Source organism: Nomia melanderi, chromosome 2, assembly GCF_051020985.1.
Source record: "Nomia melanderi isolate GNS246 chromosome 2, iyNomMela1, whole genome shotgun sequence".
Classification (NCBI taxonomy): Eukaryota; Metazoa; Arthropoda; class Insecta; order Hymenoptera; family Halictidae; genus Nomia; species Nomia melanderi.
In genome coordinates this window covers 7,849,100-7,868,751 of record NC_135000.1, presented here as the reverse complement: position 1 = coordinate 7,868,751, position 19,652 = coordinate 7,849,100, and the positions used below count along the sequence as shown (strand labels likewise).

General features: G+C 38.4%; 5 protein-coding genes across 17 annotated transcripts; 4 read left to right on the top strand and 1 right to left on the bottom strand.

Moving 5' to 3' along the window:
- Positions 1-26: 26 nt before the first annotated feature.
- LOC116425917 (pancreatic triacylglycerol lipase) lies at positions 27-3,673 on the top strand. Its single transcript, XM_031974218.2, has 7 exons — positions 27-1,554; positions 1,624-1,973; positions 2,087-2,561; positions 2,639-2,890; positions 2,974-3,088; positions 3,191-3,397; positions 3,527-3,673. The coding sequence occupies exons 1-7, from the start codon at positions 1,479-1,481 to the stop codon at positions 3,609-3,611; spliced, it is 1,560 nt and encodes a 519-aa protein (XP_031830078.2). The 5' UTR covers positions 27-1,478; the 3' UTR covers positions 3,612-3,673.
- A 186-nt stretch (positions 3,674-3,859) lies between these two features.
- On the top strand, positions 3,860-5,179 carry Scox (Synthesis of cytochrome c oxidase). Its single transcript, XM_031974281.2, has 4 exons — positions 3,860-4,007; positions 4,168-4,588; positions 4,660-4,865; positions 4,930-5,179. Exons 1-4 carry the CDS (start codon positions 3,942-3,944, stop codon positions 5,119-5,121), a joined length of 885 nt encoding a protein of 294 aa, XP_031830141.1. The 5' UTR covers positions 3,860-3,941; the 3' UTR covers positions 5,122-5,179.
- A 125-nt stretch (positions 5,180-5,304) lies between these two features.
- LOC116425945 (transcription initiation factor TFIID subunit 10) lies at positions 5,305-6,335 on the top strand. 3 transcript variants are annotated; one of them, XM_076364654.1, is made up of 4 exons: positions 5,305-5,529; positions 5,644-5,766; positions 5,848-5,912; positions 5,999-6,335. In XM_076364654.1, the coding sequence occupies exons 2-4, from the start codon at positions 5,650-5,652 to the stop codon at positions 6,198-6,200; spliced, it is 384 nt and encodes a 127-aa protein (XP_076220769.1). In that variant the 5' UTR covers positions 5,305-5,529; positions 5,644-5,649; the 3' UTR covers positions 6,201-6,335. The 3 variants fall into 3 exon arrangements, with proteins under 3 accessions (XP_076220769.1, XP_076220768.1, XP_031830156.1); XM_076364653.1 differs by having other exon boundaries at positions 5,640-5,766; XM_031974296.2 differs by having other exon boundaries at positions 5,618-5,766.
- Positions 6,336-6,710: 375 nt separating this feature from the next.
- Positions 6,711-17,989, top strand: LOC116425414 (GIGYF family protein Gyf). Of its 10 annotated transcripts, none has more exons than XR_012998009.1 (17): positions 6,711-6,832; positions 7,590-7,634; positions 7,713-7,944; positions 8,408-8,581; positions 8,670-8,871; positions 8,952-9,165; positions 9,247-10,282; positions 10,374-10,727; positions 10,815-11,138; positions 11,242-11,334; positions 11,430-11,893; positions 12,332-12,533; positions 12,608-12,814; positions 13,089-13,491; positions 13,574-13,803; positions 14,115-14,310; positions 17,840-17,989. XR_012998009.1 is itself a non-coding variant. In XM_076364646.1 (16 exons), exons 2-16 carry the CDS (start codon positions 7,603-7,605, stop codon positions 14,238-14,240), a joined length of 4,293 nt encoding a protein of 1,430 aa, XP_076220761.1. In that variant the 5' UTR covers positions 6,711-6,789; positions 7,590-7,602; the 3' UTR covers positions 14,241-16,150. The 10 variants fall into 10 exon arrangements, 8 of the variants coding, with proteins under 8 accessions (XP_076220761.1, XP_076220766.1, XP_076220764.1 ...); XR_012998008.1 differs by lacking the exon at positions 17,840-17,989 and adding an exon at positions 14,478-16,150; XM_076364646.1 differs by lacking the exon at positions 17,840-17,989 and having other exon boundaries at positions 6,711-6,789; positions 14,115-16,150.
- Positions 16,952-19,569, bottom strand: PIG-A (phosphatidylinositol glycan anchor biosynthesis class A). Of its 2 annotated transcripts, none has more exons than XM_031974242.2 (8): positions 19,342-19,569; positions 19,051-19,259; positions 18,819-18,975; positions 18,565-18,744; positions 18,268-18,502; positions 17,743-18,040; positions 17,297-17,657; positions 16,952-17,227 (listed from the first exon to the last, which is right to left on the bottom strand). In XM_031974242.2, exons 2-8 carry the CDS (start codon positions 19,074-19,076, stop codon positions 17,210-17,212), a joined length of 1,275 nt encoding a protein of 424 aa, XP_031830102.1. In that variant the 5' UTR covers positions 19,077-19,259; positions 19,342-19,569; the 3' UTR covers positions 16,952-17,209. The 2 variants fall into 2 exon arrangements, with proteins under 2 accessions (XP_031830102.1, XP_031830093.1); XM_031974233.2 differs by having other exon boundaries at positions 16,952-17,217.
- Between the last annotated feature and the right edge of the window lie 83 nt (positions 19,570-19,652).

Below are 19,652 nucleotides of genomic sequence, written 5' to 3'. Positions count from 1 at the left end.
GAAGTAATCTTTGTTCATCGATGCATTATCAACGATCTCGAGATCCACTTGTGATATCCGGTCAATACATTTTTCAAATTTTTTAGAACTGATTAAGAAGCGTACAATGTATACAAATATTATGTGACGTAAATCAATAGGGTGTACGAGACAGTTTATGCTATTGTTAAAAGCAATTTTTCTTTTATTCAATTAGACGAAAAAAATATACATTTGTATTTGGAAAGAGTTATAACTTGTAACAATATTTGTAGAAATATTTTATTCATATTGGCGCCAAACTAAAATTCTAATAAATAAAATATGAATTGGCATTGACATTTTTGCAGCAGACTGTCCAGTACTTTATCTAAAAGCATGTGTCAGATTACAACTGATAGAGAATCGTTTAGAACTACTTTTATTTTGTTTTTATGTTAAGGTTTTATTATCTTAAATAAGTCACTGATATCTCTGTACAAATTTGAACACCTGTTTCATGATATAAATAATCTATTTTTTAAGAATTTTTCAAATTCTACACATGAAATTAAATTATTATCTATCTACCTCTTAAGTTCATTTATTTGTAATTACAATATTTTGATGACCTTAGCTCGTTTATTTCAAGATCTGAATACAAAACAGCTAATTACCTAATACTTGAAACAAGGGATTTAAAAAATTACTATTCATTGGTGTAATTATTCTTCAATATATGTATACGAAAGGTTAAGTGTAAAGAGCTGAAAATCTAGGTCAACAAGATGCATAAAATTGTTAACTTATTATTGCTCTGTGAATGTATTGATAAATCTTGCTGAAATTCACGGAGTGAAAGCAACGTGTGCTTCTATAGGCTAACGAGTTCGTGTTTGCTCTTGTGAGACGTCCTAAATATTACATCATATGGAATAACAGAAAAGGGGGTCGTATAAACGTTGCAACCAAGCGAAAGTCATGCATACATGTGCTTCTTGACCGACTAGTTGCAACGAAGCCGGTCACGCTTCACGTTTCACCTTTCATTAATAGTTATCTATGTGACTTAATGCTAATCAATTAATTTATTGAAATATTATAATTGTTACTTGTGCAATTGTGTTAGTTTTACGTTACCTATTGTTTATTTGTAAGAGAAAAACAGTTTGATGCATCTGGTACCAAAGGATTAAGAAAAGAAATCATGTAACATTTAATGAATGATTTTTATATATAATTTAATTAAACTTTCTGCTACTTTACACACCTACATTATTAATTCATAAGTTAATGTATCGAATGAAAAAATAAATACATATATATTTTGTTTTACATTTGTCAGTAAATTATTTTATATATATCAATGCAATAAGTCACGGTACTTAGCTGTATAATTAAAAGTATCTATAGGAGAATAAACAGGTAGAGAAATAATAAAAAAAAACAATATTTTATAAAAAGAAAGTATTTGAACGAGTTTAACAAAAGAAAAAATAGGCCAAGGACTAATAGAAAAAATGCAGTTCATATCTGTGAAGCACTTTATCTTTATCATATTAATCATTTTATGGCCCATAGAAGCTAAACGTTCAGGTAAATCAAAGATAAAAGCTTGAATAAAATTGAATACATGTCTTTCATTAAATTTTTTCTTTTTTTCAGCAAAGCTTCTAACAATTAGGAATCGTGCCATGGTGCACAGGAAAGGAGCTATACGTACAGAACTCAAACATAAAATTTGCTTTGATTTGGTTGGCTGCTTCTCTGATCCACCACCTCATTTGTCATTGAAGCGACCTCCGCAACATCCAAATATAATTCGAACTAGATTTTTACTGTACACTCGTACTAAACAGGATTTACCTGACAGTCTTCAATATGGCGATGATTTTCATTCCATGTTGCAATCAAAATATGACGCGAAGAGGCCTCTGAAAGTTATCATACATGGTTACAAAGGGAGCGGGAGCGACGTTGGAGCTGTTCTTCTTGTGAAGAAACTTCTGATCTTGGTACTTAGAGATTCTTGACTAAAACTGTTAAACATTTCAATTCGTATAGTAGTCTTCTTTATGATAATTAAATGTTTTAACGTATATTGTAACGGTACTTAAATTTCTCATAGGAAGATACAAATGTCTTGGTACTGGACTGGACAAGGGGTGCAGCGACAACATACTCAGCAGCCGTAGCCAATACTGAATTAGTAGGCCGACAATTAGGCTTGGTCCTCCTAGACGCCATCGAAATGGGGACTTTACCTGAAGACATTCATGTGATCGGCTTTAGTCTCGGTGCTCATGTTGCTGGCTGCGCTTCCGAGATACTCAAAAAGAGGAATCTTCTCCTGGGACGTATAACTGGTCTAGACCCTGCATCTCCATTCTTCAGGAACCATTTGTTTAGAGAAAAATCTAGAAAACTGGATGCCACTGACGCTCAGCTTGTAGATATTATTCACACAGATGGATCTGAAGATTTTGCGGATGGTTTTGGACTCTTGAAACCCCTTGGTCACATCGACTTCTTTCCCAATGGTGGAAGGGAACAGCCTGGTTGTACCGATGTGAAAAACTCTGTTGTTGTTAGTCACTTAAATGGTATAGACCTTTTTTCCTTGATTGAAATATTGATAATATCGTAATAGTCAATAATGTAAATGTAAATAACATTTTAGAGGACAGCTTAACTAGGGAAATCGCATGCAGCCACTTGAGAGCTTGGGCAGTTTTCTTAGAAAGCGTTAAAGCAACTAATGAATCTTGTAAGTTCATTGGCTGGCCTTGTTCGCAAGGAAGAATGTCATATATAAGCGGAATGTGCTTTCCTATGGAGTCTACGCTTTGGTCTCAAGAAATGGGTTACAAGGCTGATCGAGGTGCTTTAGGAATTTATTATTTGCCAACCAGGGGAGAAGAGCCATTTTGCGGTATGAATAACATTCGTAATATTAGAATTCAATTTTTACAAGTGGAACTTCATTTCTGTTCCATTTTTTTTATACATTGTCAGGTCAGCCTTTCAGAGCATCAGTCACGGTATCAGAAGATTCTCCAAAAACATCGGGGATGTTATTCATAAGAATTCGACAACATAATGTGACAACAACATTTAAGATTGAATGCCTGTAAGAAATATTTTTGTAAAAGATATCTCGTTTGAGCGGTTGATCATTTTATAATGATCAATTATATCAGAATGTAAAAATATTGTCAAAATATTTTTCAAGATTATTGAACCGAAGGAATGATCGAATGACCTTCTACAATATCGCGGCAATGGGGCATCAATCATTTTCGAATGATCAACGGACGATACAAGCATTAGTTTGGTATCAAAGTTTCATAGACGAATCACAGAAAGACTCGAATAAAATTTCCTTTATAGACACATTGTTCGTAAATAAGCTCATGCTCGAAGATAGAAAAGGAAACAGGCATGTAATCAATACGTTATATTTAAATTGAATAATAAGAAATTAATAAGAAATATCTGAATTAAAATTTTTTAATTGGGTAAAAAGCAGATTGTATAATCGATTATTTTCTATTTCAATGGTTTTTAGGTGGGAGTATTGTACGGAAAACGCTGTAATAAATTCACAACGAAGGACACTGGTCCTACGACACGGAAACTGCAATTTTTCATAAACAAAACATTCATCATGGGAAATTACTGTGTAATCTCTGTGACTGATTCCCTTATCACGTTACAGATACATTTTAAATAAATAGAGATCAGATAAATAAAACAGGTGTTTAATTGAACAATCTTCAAGCGATAAGCTGGCGAAAAAATTTTCTATTATTAAATTGTTCAATGTGACAGATGATCCATTAAATTTTCGTAACATAATTTCATAAAATTCTTCTATGTAAAGGGTGTACTTTTCAAATTGCGCGCTTTGCCAAGGTGGCACGTATCTATGATACATAACCTTTATTTCCGTTCAAAGTGGTTTATTTAAATAGTACAAAACAATGTTAAGTTTAATTAAACGATCAAATGCATTTTTTAGTAGATGTTCCAATCAAATTCATAAAACTGTGAGTATCATTATAAATGATTTTTCTTGAAAGGTATTTCATTATTTCATCAGGGAAGTACTTATAACTGTATACTTTGATTGATGCAAATAATTCATAATTTATAATTAACTACAAACATGATTCAGTAATGTCACTGTTTACTTTTAATTCTTTACAGACAACATTTCAGAGCTTAAACATTTGTAAACAGTATTATCCACAAATTAAGCATATAAACACATGTAAAGTTTTGTGTCAAAAGAATCATATTAGTGAATTGCCAAAGAAAAAAAGGCTTCAGATTAAAAGTCCCATCACATGGAAGAGTTTAACAATTACAAGTATATTTGCAGGAGCTCTTATATCATATATATGTTACTTAAAGCGACAAAAAGATTTATTCATAGAAAAGGAAAGAAGACGTGAAATAGGAAAAGCTGCAATTGGAGGAAAATTTGAATTGATAGATTCCAATGGAAAATTAGTAAAATCAGATGATTTCTTAGGAAAATGGATTATGATTTATTTTGGATTCACACATTGCCCAGACATATGTCCAGATGAACTTGAAAAAATGGCAAAAGTTGTTGATCTTCTACGTACGTCTTTAACTTATCTAAATGTCAGTACTTTAAATGCATCTTACATTCTTATCGCACTTGTGTTTCAGAGACAAAGCACGATATGATAGTTCAGCCTATATTTATCTCTGTGGATCCTGATAGAGATTCGCCACAAGTTGTTGGAAAATATATCAAGGAATTCTCTGATAAATTTATTGGTCTCACTGGTTCAAGAGAACAGGTTGCAAAAGTGTGTAAAGCTTATAGGGTTTATTATAGTAATGGACCCAAGGACAAGGAATCTGATTACATTGTTAGTATCCTTAATATTATTTAATATTTCTAAAATAAATATTGATATTTATGATCTATTTTAGGTTGACCACACAATAATCATGTACTTAATAGATCCTGAAGGCTTATTTGTGGACTATTATGGTCAGACACATACAGCAGATCAGATTGCTTACAGTATCTATCTGAATAAACTGAAGTTTAATAAACTCCAGCAGGATGACTCTTCTTGGTTTCCATCGTTATCGTTTAAAAGAGATCCACAGCCTTTGTAATTTATTTATATTGTAAACATTGCATTTCTATATAAATAGAGAATATTCTTTAAATATTTATTCGTTTACTTAATAAATTGATTAAGTATTGAACTCGAAATTGTAAATAAAAAAGAAGCAATCTAACAAAGTGGAGGAAAACATTAGATATATCCCTAGCAAGTGATACATTCCCTAGCATATTCCCTAGCATACATATATTGCATTGACATTTTTGTGACATTTGTTGACATTCGTAGTTTACATACTTTGTGATATCACTTGTGAATATCATGTTGATATTTCTGATGTTCATTTAATTTATAGAAACGATTGATTATAAAGTGCATTCAGAAGACACGTCTTTTTATATTTAAAGAAAACTTGTGAAATTGTCATGTGCAATTGTCGCGTATCCATTATTTAGAGGTTAGAATTCAAAATTTACATTTGAAAATTCAAATTTTGACAGCAGATAAACTAACACGTAGTTTCGATTAAATTTCTTTATTTTTAGAATTTTGATATTTTTTGAAAAGTTAGATTAAAATGGCAGAAGATTTTGGAAGAGAAACTCCACCAATGTACACGACAAACGAAGAGTCAAAAACCGCTGGTCAGCCTCTTTCTGATTTTCTTTTGCAGCTTGAAGATTATACTCCAACGGTAATATTAAAAAAAATGATCACTGTCATCAATATTCATTCATTCATTTTTAAAAAAACTTAAAAAATATAACTATCGCAGGTACCTGATGCCATCAGTGAACATTATTTACACACAGCTGGCTTCAATGCTACAGACCCCAGAATGTAACAAATAGTTCATAAATACATGATTTCAGTTAATTTTTAAATTTCAACCTCACTTTTTAAATGAACATCTTAATCAATTGTAGAGTACGACTGGTTTCTTTGGCAGCACAGAAATTCATATCCGAAATAGCAAACGATGCTCTGCAGCATTGCAAGACGCGTGGTGCTAATCAAAACACAAAAACAAAAGGAAAGGATCGGCGTTACACATTAACCATGGAGGATCTCACACCGGCAGTTGCGGAATACGGAATAATAGTCAAGAAACCACATTACTTTGTTTGATTTAAAAGCCACATGTTTCATACCTACAAAGTTCAACAAATATAACCGACAGTATAATTAATACAGCTTGAAGTTTGTATGTGATAGATTTTGTGGGTAACAAAATTTCAAATACATTGTGTTCTATTTCAGAAACCTGTCTTATAGTTATCCTAATCAACAGAAACACACAAAAACTAAAAGATACCCTTTATTTTGTACTTTTCTAAAATAAACTATTATTTAAAGGCAGAGGGAAACTTTTAATGTCAAACTCAAGGAAGCTTTTTAACATTTATGTACACATTAAGAATATTTTTTATACAAAGATATCATGTAGCAAGAGTTTTTATTTATTGATAAGTAGACAAATAAATAAAGGGGATACAACATGCTTAAAGATAAGTATCCCTTGTATCTAAAGTAGCGATTATACAAGAATTCTACGATAATACAAGAAAAAGAGGGAAGGTAGGGAAACAGAGGTTCCTTCAGCTGATAATGGCTAGAAAAAATATGATCATTTTCCTAGTGACTTTCGATTGCTTCAGGTGTAGCGAGAGTCTCCGCATGCGCTTCGTTTCCCAAAAAAAAACCATCAGCCATATTGGTGTGTTGTATCGCTATCCTCAGTAATTTTGAAGATCAGTGAGGTATTTCTGTCCTTCGTCGACACGTTTCTGCTCGTATCCGTAGCTCCGTGAATAAACGAGAATGCCAATTCTCGATTCGCCATAAACAGATCGCCGTCCGCGAAATTTCATGACATTCGCGAGCGAGAAAAAATGTTTGGTTAACGTTGCCACCTGGGTTCACGGAAATCGGTCTCTTTAGGAGCATGTCGTATAAATAAATGCGTACTATTTTCCATTTGACCGAATGCCTATTAAGTATTAACACCTTCTCCAGCGAGTGTTTCTCGCCTCGTCGCGAACACCATATGTTCAAATGTTAAACTGATCTTGAGAAGAATTAACTTCCAATGAAAGCATTTCGTCCAACTGTTTGTCGACCTTTCCTACTTTCGTCTTTACTTTTATCTGGCTCTTTATTTGTCTCGAATATCCGACTATTAAGTATAAAGTCGCATTCGTTGTTACCGTTGGTGTCGGCGTTTTACTCGCATATGTCGTTCGATTTTCGTTGAGCAACAGGTATAAAGTCGTCGACACGATTCACCAAGAATCCACCAGCTGCATCTTTTCAATTGTTCACATATCATACTAGTAGAGAAAAAAATATATTTTTAACCATTCAATACATTGCTAAGTTCCTTTTTTTTTTCTTTGATCGAATAGAACTTACATTCGTGGCAGACTCTTGGAGGGCCGTCTTCTTGTGATTTGAAATTGTTTACGCATTAATCACATTCGATACCAGTCGGATTTGTAACTAGATCTGTTCTTCCAGCTTATAGCCCATCATGACGGATTCTATGAAATTTGGTCCAGAATGGTTTGTATATAGATTGTGATTTAGTCGTTATGGTGTTTTATGTGTTTTCTATATTCTTTTCTTTTTATACGTACATAGGTTGCGTAATCTGTCTGCAGACAGTTGCAATAACAGTGGAGGCGGTGGAGGTACTACAAGCTTAACTACCCCACGTTATCAATTAGCGGAACATAGATATGGAAGAGAAGAGATGCTGATTCTATTTGATCGTAATTGTAAACCACCTGAACCATTGACAAATTTCTCTACGTTATACGTTGAGAAAACTCAACCTCCTTTGGCTCTTATACAAATGACAGAGGATGAAACGGTAATTAATGATATATGTTTTCATATTCCATATAATATTGATCTTTGAAAAGAATTCAGTTTGAGGAACACCTAATAGAATTATCAATCTTGATCAGTTATTACTTTCAATGTTATGATACATGTTGACACTATATTTACTAACTTATCATTTGTGTTAATAATTACCATCGTTTAACAGTTGTATATTCTTATTGTATCCTATATTGGGAACTGCCTCGTGAAGTCAGTTTGTATCTATAAATATAACACACTGGAGCCCTTGTGCCAGTTCTTCATAGCACTATCCTATCTACTGTTGTGTACTTTACATAATCATTGCTATTTAGTTATTATTCTATATTTCATTGTATATTCTTCAGTTAATAAGTTCAAAACACTTTTTATGACATGGTTTCATATATTCACGCATTATTAACCACTCACAAAGAGTAACCTAATGTGTTGGCATTTTATTTTTCTAGCGAATGTGGAATGGAGGTATAACCAATGTTGGTGGTCAAGGAAGGGGTGGAAGCGTGGATCGCGGGGGGCGTGGGAGAAATGGAAGAGGAAGTTTGTACTCATCCCATTATTCCCGAGGAGTTGGGTTTGATGATTCAGGGGATGGCAGAAGAATCGACAGTATACCATTTCCAGTATGTAACTTCTGCAACTCTATAAGAATAAGATTTCCAGCAGGAGTTAGAACCTTTTGGTCAAATAGTAAATGTGTTTCGTATCCAGGGAAGAAACCGCCCATTCGATAGATCTCAAAGCGAACGTGGGTGGTCGGAAAGAAATGGGGCCTCAGATCCAGGTGAATGGAATGGCTCTACTAGTCCTAGGAAGGAATTAAGTCGTGGGCCCGGTGGTAGTTCTGTCGTGGAAGGCAACTGGCGGCGTCATCGTGGTGGTACAGAAGATGACGATGGCTGGCGTAAATGGGGTAAGTTTATAAAACGCCTTTTCTACTGCTATCATTCCAACAACAACCATAATATAACCCATTCAAATTATCGTTACCAGGCAGAAGTAGTTGGCGCGAAGGGGGAAGTATGGACAGAGATAGGTTAGATCGAAATGAAGGGGACGGCGAGGAAGGCATGCAGAAAGGTGGTAGATGGGAGCATCGTGGGAACCACAGAGTACCACACGATTCGAGTCATCATCCGCCTGCCCGTACTGCTCGTACTTGGGAGTCGAATCATCATGATATTAATCATGACAATCTTCCTGAATGGTGCAGTTCCTTTTCTAAATAATGTTACATGATTTTCATGAATACTGAACTGTTCTCATTACCATGAAAATTCGTTTGCAGGGCCACCGAGAATCCCAGTGAAAGCGGAGGAAGTTTCGACGCTTCTGGCGCATTCCACGGTGGAATATATTCAGACGACGACGAGGACGGGGTGATTAGTGCGGGTGGTACTCAAGAATCGAGGACTCGACGTGTGTCCGAGGGGAGTGCTGGTAGTACAACGAAATCTAGTGGGAAGCATTTATCTTACAGCTCGTCTCAGGGACAGCCTATAAGTCGCGGCACCAGCAGCAATACACCTAGTACAATCAATAAAGAAAGACAGAAGTCTTTGCATTCGTTTGACGCCAAAGAGAACGACGTTGAGAAGGAGAGGAGAAGCAGTTCCCCGCCGCCGTCAACGAAACCGCCGATCGCTGCCACGGACAGTACGCCGACGAAGACGTCGTCGTCGACGTCGCCGACGTCTGATAGCGGGCAGAAGAGAAGCAGCGCGGTAACGACGACGACGACGCCGACGACAACGGAACAGACCGAGATCGGGAAAGTAATGCCGATCGACACGGGGAATAATAAATCTCCGAGTAAAACGCAGGCTAGGGAGGAGGTTCAAAAGACGGAGGTAAAGGTGGAGGCGATTCCGAGCACTGCGAAAAGACAGCAGCAAATCCCGGTGCAAACGGAGCCTCAGAAAAGCATCGTGCACGCGACGGGGACGGAAGACACGAGGCAGAAAGGCGACGACGACTTGGATAGAATGAAGGAAGAGGCAGACGCATTAGTGGCTAAATTAATGGCAGACGAAGAAAATCACAGGGAGAAAACTACTGCCAGTGTACCGCCTTCTATTGGTAACCAATCTTCTACAGTTCCATCAACGAATGGACAGGAGAAATGGTTTTACCGTGATCCGCAGGGTGAAGTTCAAGGTCCGTTCTTAGCAAGCGAAATGGCGGAATGGTGTAAAGCCGGTTACTTCACCGCTAGATTAATGGTAAGAAGAACATGTGACGAGCGGTACACAACTTTAGGGGAGTTGATGAAGATATCTGGTAGAATACCATTTCTCTCCGGGCCTCGCATTCCTCCCTTGAAGGTACATTTGATTTTACTGGGTGTCCTCGGAGGGACCGAAGCAAAGGAAGGAGATTGTGTTGATTCATTTAGAGTATCGTCGTTTGTTTCAGTTAACGGATCAAGGGATCCCCGCAGTTCCTAACACAGTACCTGCCGGTTTATCCGCCTTGCCGAAGGCTGGTATAGAAGACCCACTTCTTTTATTCCAATACCAGCATATGCGGCTACTGCAGAATCAGCAGCTGCTGCTCAGGCAAATGCGAACGTCGGCCATAGCGAAACTCTCGCAGTCCGAGCACTGGGCGAATTTGAGTTCCGTCGAACAGAATCAGTTAATTTATCAATACGTTATCCATGACTCAGAGATCCCAGAAGTCCCGCCAATATCCACCGCCCCATTCGTACCTCATTTGCCGTCACAAACCTCGAATCCTGTTATGCAGCTTTTCTCGCAGATGCAGCAGGTTCGTGAATGATTAAATGCTGCATTTAATCGGAGACTTGTTATTGGTACCGTCGTAATTAATTGTACAACGTGTGAACGTCCACAGGCTAAGCTTCAGCCGGATGCTCATCTAACGTCGAATCCTCATTCCACCACAGCTGCCCATCCTCCTACAGTAGATCCCATACAACAGCTCATACAACAAATGGGTGGGATACAAAACATACCAGGGATGCAACAGACAAATATAAACTCGACGCCACCCGCGACGCAACAACAACAACAACAAGACAATCCCATTAAATCGTTGTTACGCCAGCTCAATGTTAACGCTAACGGCCATCCACAAACGCCGCACATGGACACCGTTTGGCCGCACCCTCCGCCACAAATCAATCCACAATTTAACGCGCAGAATTGGTTGGCACAGGTATACACGCCGCGGACGTACTATACAATTTTCTTTTGGAATAAAACGAAACGGGAAGAGCGCGGTCTGTCGTTGCTATCCCATATGTTTGATATGTCCATAGGTTGGACCGATACCCGCCGTACCGCCCGGCCAAATGCCTACCTCGTTGTGGGATTTACACACTAAAGAAATAAAGACTGAGCAACAGATATTGGTTAGTAGATCAAAATCCGGCAAGGATAACACATTTCTTTTACGGGGGGGGGGGGGGCAGGATTGATGATCACGGGCTATTCAATTGGGTTTCAGGAAGAACAGAATATTAGGCTACAGGAAGACAGGAAAAAGGAGGAATTGAGGAAACAGGAGGAATTGCAACGGCAGATGGAAGAGGAGATCGCGAAGAAGAAGAAGGAGGAGGAGGCCAGGCAAGCGGAGGAAGCGAAACGGAAAGACGAGGAGAGAAAACGAAAGGAGGAGGAGAAGAAAAGGAAAGACGAGGAGAAGCGCAAGCAAGAAGAGGAGCGTAAAAAGAAGGAGGAGAAGAAGAGGAAAGAGGAGGAAAAGAAACGCGAGGAGAAGAAGCGCAAGGAGGAGGAGAAGAAACGGGAAGAGAAGAGGAAGCTCGAGGAGCAGAACCTGAAGAAGAAGCAGGAGGAAGAGAAGAGAAAGAAAGAGGAAGTGAAGAAGCAGGAAGAGAAGCAGAAGAAGGAGGAAGAAAAGAGGAAAAAGCTGGAAGAGGAGCAACGGAAGCAGGAGGAAGAAAGGATGCGGTACGATTCGTTAATCCTAGAGTTTCCTCGACGTCGAGTTTTCATATTTAGAACACAAAATTCCAAAGAAATTATTGAATTGTTTAACACGTTGACTGCCACGAGAATTATAGTAAAATTTATTCCTTTATAACAGAGGAAAATAGTGTTAGAAATAATTATTAATGTTTTGGTATTACACTATTACCTAGCTTCTCGAGTCACTAAATATTTTGATTCAATATCAATTTTCTTGTAATTGTTTTCACCGTGGCAGTCGATGCGTTAAATAACGAGAGACCAATGGACGGTTTTCCTTTCCTCCGGAAGTTCAGAGTTCGATGTACAATTTAACTTCCTCCTTGAAAGGTTTTGAATATTTTAAAGAATTCTCGTCCGCAAAGGGTTAATGCAACCAAGATGATATTAAAAAATACTGACGAAATCCATTACTTTTAGGAAAGAAGCAGAGGCTCGTAAGCAGGCGGAAGCGGAAGAGCAAGCCCGGCGAGCGGAGCAAAGACGGCGGGAAGCGGAAGCGTTGCGCAAGCTGCAAGAGAGGAGTAAAGCACCTTGGGCACAGGCACCCCGTGCACCGCCACCTCCCACGCCGATCAATTCGTTCGCCGAAATCCAAAGACTCGAACGAGAAAAGAAAGCTGTACGCAAAGATGACACCTAAAACATTGGGGAGCTCTAACGAACTCCACAGTGACATTCTCATCTGCGTTACAGGAAGAGCAACGGTTTCAACAAATGATGCAGCAGCAGCTGGCGCAGCAGAAAGCTATGGAGGCAGCTCAAGAGGTGACAGCTGCCGACTCGTCCAAAAGGCTTCAGTTCAAATGGGCGGAGAAAGCGACGGCCTCCGCAAAGCCCTTACAAGTGAAAAGCCTCGCGCAAATCCAGCAAGAGGAACAGGAACGCATCGCCAAGGTAAAGGTACTTATTACTTTCCCCATACTCTGCTGGTGTGCAGTCGCTGCTAGATTACTCGATGAAATCATGGGTCATTCTGACCCATTTGATAGTTCTAGTGTTAAAAGTATCCAAACCCACGCTAAAATAGGTTACACTCAATTAGAGTTGCGAAACTGTAAACTAGAAACACACTAATAGTAGGTACCAATGATAGTGAATGCTGGAGATTTCGTGAAATGTTGGATGTCCGTTTGAAATCTCGTTTGCACGATAATCATTGAAGCCGATGCTTCAGCAACAGGAGAGGGAACGTCAGGAGAAGGCGGGCCAGAAGGAGTCAACGAACGTGCTGCAGAACGCAGGGATCTGGGGCACCGCTTCTCAGTGCTTGAACTGGACCAACTCCAACGCGTCCAGCGGCGGTCAAGCGTGGTCCAATAACACCGGTACCAGTGGCTTCTGGGATGACCCAACGCCCGTGAAATCCTCGGCAACCTCCAAGCAGCCGGTGAAGCAGCCAGCTATAGTCAAGTCTCCTTCTGCCAATCAGACACAGCAAAGCAACAAGGCGAATAAGAGTAAAAATAAGAGGGAAGAGGAATTAGTTAAGAAACTGTTCGAACAGAACACTGCCAAGGCAGACGACTTCACGCAATGGTGCAACAAGGCACTGAGCGGTTTACAAGTGTCCGTGGATAGTAAGTGATTAAGATCATTCTTTGATACAGTGTTCTCATCGGTTCGTTCTAATTGATTTGTTTAATTTGTTACAATCTGTAGTACCCACGTTCGTCGGATTCCTACGGGACATCGAATCTGCGTACGAGGTTAAGGAATATGTTCGAGACTACCTCGGTGATAATAAACAGAGCTCAGAGTTCGCCAAGCAGTTCTTAGATAAACGCAGTAAATGGCGATCAGCTCAGCGACCACAAGCACAGGCAGATGATCTCTGCAAACCAGCGCCTGCCGTGAATCCAAACGCACCCACAGAGTTTCAGGAAGTGAAGGTACCATTGAACAGGCTGAAGAACTTTAGTTTGAACCGTTTGGGTCTTATACCTTGTCGAGAATAGTGCTTGGCCAACGTACAATTGAAATGTTTAATATCTTTATAAATAATGCTTGCTGGCAGAAACGGGCGAATACGTGTCACCTTATTTTTAGTTTAGACTGACCACAAAAGTATTGGAAACATTAGAAACGGTATAAGATCTTTAATGAATTTATAAAATATTGGAAATATTAGAAATTTATCATTTTATCTGTGCAAGAGATCTGTCGAACTTCCGTTTAACGCAGACCCGTATCTTTTCCGCAGGGAAAGTCGAAGAAGCCAAAGAAAGGAAAAATGTACAAAGTCGATAATAGAATCCTTGGCTTCAGCGTGACCGCGGCGCCGGACCGTATCAACGTTGGCGACCGCGACTACGGTGAAGGTGTGTGAATCACCGGAGAACCGTTCCCGACCCCTCACCACGGAAATTCGCGACGCTTGGCCCGTTATCACAACTATGGTTCGTTATTTATTTATTGTAGATGCCAAATGACAGTTCTAAGGAACCCGTTACGAGTGACTTCATTAAAGAAAAAACAAAAAAATGGAAAAAAACCGTATTTCACGTGCATACACATAATATATACATATACACTTAAGATTTCTTTTTCTATCGTTAACGTCAAGGACTAATCTCGGTAATCCCCCACGTTTCGCGTCCTCTCACTCGGCGGATCGATGGGAGAGCCTTAGACGCGCCGATCCTCGCAGCGTGGCAATTGTTTCCTTCTTAAGAAAAACCAGAACTGAAACGAAATAATACTCGGGACGAGAGAAAATGGGGGAAGAAAAGAGGTGACACGACCACCGACTCGCTGTTGTACATAATTCAACCGAACAAATAATGGCGGACGGAACCATCATCCACTTCTCTACAGTAAGGGAAACGATGTGACACGCCTCGCGTTAGCGTGCAATTCATTTCTCCCGGACGATTCGTCGTTGTTCTTCGTCGTGAGCCAAAGGATCTACGCCGATCGATAACGTACACGTCCTCGGTCGAGAAAGCAATAACGTATTCACTGGAGGATGGAACGAGAAAAAGAGACAAGAGGCAAACAAAGAAAAAAGAATAAGAAAGAAAAAAGGACACAGCATAGAGGAACGAGGAGAAAGTAATTTGTTAATCGTGCCGGTTCGGACACGGTGTTGATTGATGAGTGCGCATCCGGTCGTCGAGCCAACGAACGCGCCGAGTGTCGACGTGTATATGAATCCTATGGATTTCTTGTTTTATCGCGACATCGCTTGATCGCCTTGGAATATCATACCCATCACTACCCGAAGGAATCATTCGCAACCCTCTGGAAAGCTTCTGTTCGTTGGTCATTGGCGATTCAAATGTTTCCGTTTCTACGGGGGAGGAGGGATTCGTGGAAGAAGAGGTATCTCACACCATAAACGAGGCGATCGTGTACTCTCCGATAACCGAACGACTCGACGAAATACTTAAATCGTCGGCTCGAGATGACGACGACGATGACGACAACGACGACGACGACAACGACGACGACGACGACAACGACGACGACGACGACGACCTTCTAGTACTTTCTTAACGCTTCGAATGAACCGACGTGGAGGGGAAATTTGTAAAAAAGAAAAACAAGAAAAAAAAAGAGAGACAAAGGACGACGATGATAATGATAGTACTTGCATGTGTACAATTTCTAGAAAGGAAAGGAATGAGATATGTTTCGGTCGCTGCCATGTGGATCTCGTTCTGTTTCATTGGTAAACGGACGGACGATTGGAAAGAGAAGCGGTACCATGTTTCGCTGTTCCGTTTCATTAGTCGTTGGCCAGCCTCTACCGGATTACGAGGCAAAGATGATTCCAACGGGGACGTTCGAAGAGAGACACGCCGATCTTTTCTTTTTCCCCTTTTTGATTTCTTCATTTTCTTGGTCGGTCGGTGGAGAGAACTGTCGGAAGCGTGAAATTAATCGGCAGGAATATATATATATATACTCTATCCGCGAGCCGAGCGGCGAATGTCACGACAGATCTGACCGCTCTTGATAATTATAATGGTTGTTGATTAAGGTTCGTTGGTCTTCTCTTAATAACGCGATGGAGACGGCGATAATACCGTTTAGGAGAAGACCACAGAGCCTTGAGTGAAAGATTTATGTATAAATAGATAAATGTACAGTAATACAAGGATAATTAATTAGGCAGATACAAGAAACAAATCATTGATATCGTATTATTATTATTATTAATTATTAATTATTATTATTAATTATTATTGTATCTAACGTACAACACAATAAAAATAAATATTATTATATTTTCAATGTAGCCTTTTCATTTGTTTTTTTTAATATATATATATATATATATGTACATATATGTGTGTGTGTGTATATATATATATATACATACGATTGGTTTTATTTTATTCTTTTTTTTTTCTTTTTGTTTATGAGAAAATTTTATCGTTTCGGACGGTGTTATTTAAAACGGAGAATGGAATAAACCGATTTTGTACTTAGGCGCTTAAGCTGTATCTAAACGATTTGTAACCCGTTTATTAATGAGACGAATTGTAAACCAAAATCACCGACACCAGTGCACACATAATTACACACAGAAGAAAATGACACGCTCACGTATTCGCGCGTATTTCTGTACGACGGATTTGTATCACGGTATTCCTCACACAACGGTATTTAAGTTCGAAAACACTTAACGTGCATAGATTGTGTTGTATAAATAAAACACGGACGTCACGCGGTCCTGTGTGAATGCGAGCGATTCCTATACGTAACATAGGTATTTTTTAATATCCAATGAAGCAATATATATATTTTACATGTGAATAAGCATTGCGTGATTACTACTGTAACTATGAATTGTTAACGATATTATTATACGGACTCGCCGACACACAGACACAAACATATACCATACACAGACACACAGACACTCATACACACGCGCGATGTTATCTATCATAATAAAAAGGATCTCTTTGAAAGAAAGAAAAAAAACAAGAAACAGAACTCTCGTGTGAGACCGATTTTCACGTACGGTGTGACTGAACTGCATTTGTGATACATAGGAGAGGAATAATAAAAAAACTGCTTTTTATCGACTTCGATTTTCGCTAACAATTGTATTTGTACTTTGGACACTGTGTTTTCTTTTGTTTCTTTGTTTTCGTTTTGGTTTTATACGTACGCAAAAGATATAAAAGGAGGTATAAAGAATTATGCTGGATATTATTCAATCGTTGAAACTGTCTTGGTGGGAAAAGGAATGTACAACACTCACTTCTGTCTTTGAACCGCTAATCTTCTTTTCCATCCCCATGAGCATGTATAACGTTCATCTCTGTGTAGTCTTTCGCAATGTCAATGTACTGGAAAACACTGATCATCGGTCAATGAACCAAAAAAAAATGATAATAAAAAGAAAAGAGAGTACATTGTACGGCTTACCTTTCTTGGAACGAGAATTTCTAAAATTTGTATAATGATATAGCACAACGACACAACCAGCAAATATACCAATACCCCACTGCGAATATAGTTTGCCAATTGTTCGCCTAAAGTCTTCCTCTTTTCTTGCCTTGCTAAATTGTATACTATCTCAGTCCTTCTGGTTATGTTGAACCAGTTGTAAAATAGACTTATCCTCTTGTTAGCTTCGAAAAGGCATCTTACATTATTTTTCCTATAATCTGCTATTGCAGTCTCCAGCCCTTCGACGAGTGCAGGCACCGTGGGTTCTACTAAATAAATTAAATCGGGAGGTAATACTTCGGGTATACCGCCAACTTTCGTTGAGACCACTTGCAAACTGCAACGAATGAGAATATTAATAAATAAAGTTAACGAAGCTTAATGGCATCTGCCAATGGATTTTGATTAGTTTAGGAATTTACCCGCAGGAGGCGGCTTCAACAATTGCCATACAATAAGCTTCCGTGAGACTAGTATTCAAAAAGATATGGCCCTTATTCAACACATGCCTGATTTCAGAATGCTCCAAGCTGCCCAGCAACGTGACTCTGTGTTGCAACACGTTTCTCTCTCGCATCTCTTCGATGAGCCACCTTTTAGGACCGTCTCCAGCGATCAAGAACCGCACATCCTCATGTCGACTACAAATATCGGGTATAATGCGAGCTAATAAATCGACGCCTTTGCGATACACTAGTCGCGATACTATGACTACTGTAACTACAATTAACAACAGGACATGTTAGTAACTTTGTGTACCTTCTTCTATGTATATCATTTCAGTTTAAAAGCTTGAAATCGCTTATGAACGTGTTTGTACATATTTTCATGAAATGTAAATCGGTTTTTGGATCTTCTACAGCTTATAAATACGTAAATAAATGAATAAGCGATTATAAACTTTTAAATACTAGCATGGATTTATTTAATGGAGGTACTAAACTTACTAAAATTATCGTCCCGTTTACTAACATCTGGCATAAATAACGTGGTGTCCACTGCATTTGGTATAACAAAAATTTTCTCCTTCGGTACCTTAGCCCTTAACACAGTATTCTCTTTACTCGTATGTGATACACATATACAGTGATCACAGTCGGCTAACGATATCTCTAAAAATTTGTTTGTCAAGATCGCGGAGGCGTCGGCGAAACCGAACAGCGAATGATCTGTAAAAATGGTCTGAAATTTCAAATATAGTTACTATACGGTTTTCCGTTTTCTTCAAACAATCGTTGACTTACTTTCAATCCCATTAATCTACCGATTAACATCCCTTCGTGTGCGAGGGCAGAGAATGCTGAATGACCATGCACTATTTGAATCTCCTCCCTTATAAAAATGTATCTAATAAGAGGAATGGAACAGATCATAGTTGGAAGAACACATTGATTGTAGAAGACCTTCACCGGTATATAATACACCTTGGAGGAGAAATTGTTTAGCTTTTCACGGTAGGAATAAATAACTGTTACTAGTAGATAAATGTAATACATACTTTCAGACCATTCGTCATATAACGTACTCCGATTCTGTCACCATACGAATGGGTAAGCACTACAACTTTGTGTCCCTGACCGAGCAGGCATTGAGACAAATTAAAAATATGCTCTTCTACCCCTCCCATGTTGGGATAGAAAAAGTCAGAGACCATACTGTAAGAATTCATTATGTGTAAGTATTTTTTTCTTCATTGTTTCTTATATATTTATTCTCAATAAATTACTAACCATATCTTATGCTTTATAGTACTCATCTTTACATCTAAACAAGTGCATGACTCATGCAATACTCATAACGTGTGTTAAAATTTGGTTTATAGGTATTCCCCCAAAACCTCTTCAATGTTATGTATTGAACTTTTGAAACAAAACATGTTTCTGAATATTTGAATAAATTATACGTGCAAGTTGTTGTCCAAATAAAATTGTTCATATTTCTACAGCAAAAAAGAAGATTAGAATAATTAAAAAAACATTTTTCACTGGCAAAAATTAGAATAGGTTAGGTGATATGTTTACGTTCTTCATGTTATGTCTGCGGACAATTCCTTTTATTTCCTTTGGTATAATGAAAGAAAATATGGTGTTCATTAATTTTTTTCTTTTCTAATTATATTGGCATTGATAAGTTCGTCGCGATTGCGTTGAAAATCGTGAAAAATAAAATTGAGTACGACAATCCGTTGTTTATAATAGGGCGGGGCAACGACATCTTTAAATCGAACTCGAAACAACCGTATTCGATTCAATTCGATTCGATTCTGTTCACCAAGAAAATCAATGTTATCGAGCCTCCGTTTCTCGAAAGGACGATAGCGGGAAATTCAAAT

Coding starts and splice junctions, on each gene's coding strand:
- PIG-A (XM_031974233.2), bottom strand. CDS start 19,076: ATGAGTACTATAAAGCATAAGATATG. Junction 18,041..18,267: donor TAAACGGGACGATAATTTTA/GTAAGTTTAGTA, acceptor TGTTAATTGTAG/TTACAGTAGTCATAGTATCG. Junction 17,658..17,742: donor GTTGAAGCCGCCTCCTGCGG/GTAAATTCCTAA, acceptor CATTCGTTGCAG/TTTGCAAGTGGTCTCAACGA.
- LOC116425414 (XM_076364646.1), top strand. CDS start 7,603: ATGACGGATTCTATGAAATTTGGTCCAGAATG. Junction 7,945..8,407: donor AAATGACAGAGGATGAAACG/GTAATTAATGAT, acceptor TTATTTTTCTAG/CGAATGTGGAATGGAGGTAT. Junction 11,139..11,241: donor CGCAGAATTGGTTGGCACAG/GTATACACGCCG, acceptor ATATGTCCATAG/GTTGGACCGATACCCGCCGT.
- Scox (XM_031974281.2), top strand. CDS start 3,942: ATGTTAAGTTTAATTAAACGATCAAATGCATTTTTTAGTAGATGTTCC. Junction 4,589..4,659: donor AAAAGTTGTTGATCTTCTAC/GTACGTCTTTAA, acceptor CTTGTGTTTCAG/AGACAAAGCACGATATGATA. Junction 4,866..4,929: donor ACAAGGAATCTGATTACATT/GTTAGTATCCTT, acceptor GATCTATTTTAG/GTTGACCACACAATAATCAT.
- LOC116425945 (XM_076364654.1), top strand. CDS start 5,650: ATGGCAGAAGATTTTGGAAGAGAAACTCCACCAATGTACACGACAAAC. Junction 5,767..5,847: donor TTGAAGATTATACTCCAACG/GTAATATTAAAA, acceptor TAACTATCGCAG/GTACCTGATGCCATCAGTGA. Junction 5,913..5,998: donor AATGCTACAGACCCCAGAAT/GTAACAAATAGT, acceptor AATCAATTGTAG/AGTACGACTGGTTTCTTTGG.
- LOC116425917 (XM_031974218.2), top strand. CDS start 1,479: ATGCAGTTCATATCTGTGAAGCACTTTATCTTTATCATATTAATCATT. Junction 1,974..2,086: donor TGAAGAAACTTCTGATCTTG/GTACTTAGAGAT, acceptor AATTTCTCATAG/GAAGATACAAATGTCTTGGT. Junction 2,562..2,638: donor TGTTGTTAGTCACTTAAATG/GTATAGACCTTT, acceptor ATAACATTTTAG/AGGACAGCTTAACTAGGGAA.